Genomic DNA, 1,852 nt, shown 5'->3' with positions numbered 1-1,852 from the left:
TTTTAGAGATTAATTTGTAGCAGAAGGAAAACACCCAAAGGGTTCTGAACGTTTATGTCAGAAAACCAGAGAAGGCAAGTGATTCTTGGAGAAGTATTACCGAATGGTGGCAGTGATGAGCAGTTACAGAAACATGTGCACAGAATGTGGTGGGGAATATGAGTTGCCAGAGGAGTCAGCTTGATGCTTGATTCATCTTTCTGTTTTCTTCCCAAGGGGTCTCCTCTCTCAATGGCCTTAGGAAACCACAGCGCCATCATTGAGTTTCTCCTCCTTGGGCTGCCTGCTGGCCATCACACCCAGAGTCTACTCTTCATGCTTTTTCTGGTGATTTACTTTCTGACCCTATCAGGGAACATATTGATGATCGTGGTTATCAGAATCAGTTCCCATCTCCATACCCCCATGTACTTCTTCTTGAGTCAACTGTCCTTCTTGGATCTCTGTTACTCTTCAGTTACAGTACCCAAGATGCTGAAGAATCTCCTGTCTGAGAAGAAAACCATCTCAGTGGAGGACTGCTTGACCCAAGCCTTCTTTGTTCTTGACTCTGGAGGAACAGAGCTTTGCCTTCTTGCAGTAATGGCCTATGACCGCTATGCTGCTGTCTGCTACCCTTTGCTTTATGGTCAAATGATGAGCAACCAGCTCTGTGTGAGGCTGGTGTGGGCATCCTGGGTGCTGGCCTTTTTGGATGCTCTCATCAACACACTTCTAGCTTGGAATTTGGATTTCTGTGAGACTAAAGTCATCCCAAACTTCAGCTGTGAGATACCGTCTCTGTTCCCTCTCTCCTGCTCCAGTAGCTCTATTAACTTTGCAGTCCTGCTCTGTTCAGCCCTCCTTCATGCCTTTGGGACATTCCTCCTGGTTTTCTTCTCCTATGCCCGCATTGTCTCCACCATCTTGAGCATAAGCTCCAGCACAGGCAGAAGCAAGGCCTTCTCCACCTGCTCCTCGCACCTCACTGCGGTGAGCTTATTTTATGGCTCAGGTTTTCTTCGTTATCTTATGCCTACATCAGGTTCCCCATGGGAGCTCATTTTTTCCATGCAGTACAGTGTGGTCACTCCCCTTGTGAATCCCCTTGTCTACAGCCTAAAGAACAAAGAAGTAAAAGCAGCTCTGCAAACCATGTTACACAAAAGTTTGCAGCTACTCAGGTAAGAGAGAACAGGCAGGAAAATGATTGGGAAATGGCAGAATTGCAGCAATGTAACTCAGTAGTAAACATTAAAGAAAATTTGTGATGGCTCAGGATATCAGATATGACCAAATATGTTGTAGACCCCATATAGTAGGGCCTTTTAATAGCATATGAAAATCACAGCAAAGTATTTGTTTCATATATTTCACTTCAGTTTTTTTATATGCAGACAATGCATCAGATAACTATATATTAGGTCACTATGAATATGAATAAGCTTGACAGCTATGGATTTAGTCTGGTTTGTTTGTGAAATATGCAAAGCATTGAGGAAATTGGCTCAAGTGGGTACACAGTTAAGAGTAAGGCTTTGCTAGAAAGTAAAGACCTAACGTCTCTAAAGGGAAAATGAAATAGACCTGAGATTGAGGGAGGAGTGAGAAGGACATGGGTTGATGATGAACTCTGTGCTGTTTGTCTCCAAACTTTGAAACCCTTTGAAATTACCAAGTTGTAATTCAGAAAGAAGCTGTTTGAGATGACTTTCTTTCCTTTTAGTGGACTTTTGACACAGTATCTGTGGTTCAGCATGTCGCTGTCCTCTGCAGATCCTTCAGGCTCTTTTTTTGATCCAGCAAATTCACCTACCATATATACTCAAGTATAACCCGACCTTAATATCAGCCGAGGCACCTAATTTTACCA

General features: G+C 43.3%; 1 protein-coding gene across 1 annotated transcript; it reads left to right on the top strand.

Moving 5' to 3' along the window:
- Positions 1 to 210: 210 nt before the first annotated feature.
- On the top strand, positions 211 to 1,167 carry LOC142451060 (olfactory receptor 8S1-like). Its single transcript, XM_075552996.1, has one exon. The coding sequence runs from the start codon at positions 232 to 234 to the stop codon at positions 1,165 to 1,167; it is 936 nt and encodes a 311-aa protein (XP_075409111.1). The 5' UTR covers positions 211 to 231.
- Positions 1,168 to 1,852: the final 685 nt, after the last annotated feature.

The sequence above is a fragment of the Tenrec ecaudatus genome, chromosome 6 (assembly GCF_050624435.1).
Source record: "Tenrec ecaudatus isolate mTenEca1 chromosome 6, mTenEca1.hap1, whole genome shotgun sequence".
Lineage (NCBI taxonomy): Eukaryota > Metazoa > Chordata > Mammalia > Afrosoricida > Tenrecidae > Tenrec > Tenrec ecaudatus.
Note: the sequence above shows the minus strand (reverse complement) of the source record. Positions and strands in the feature narration are given on the sequence as shown.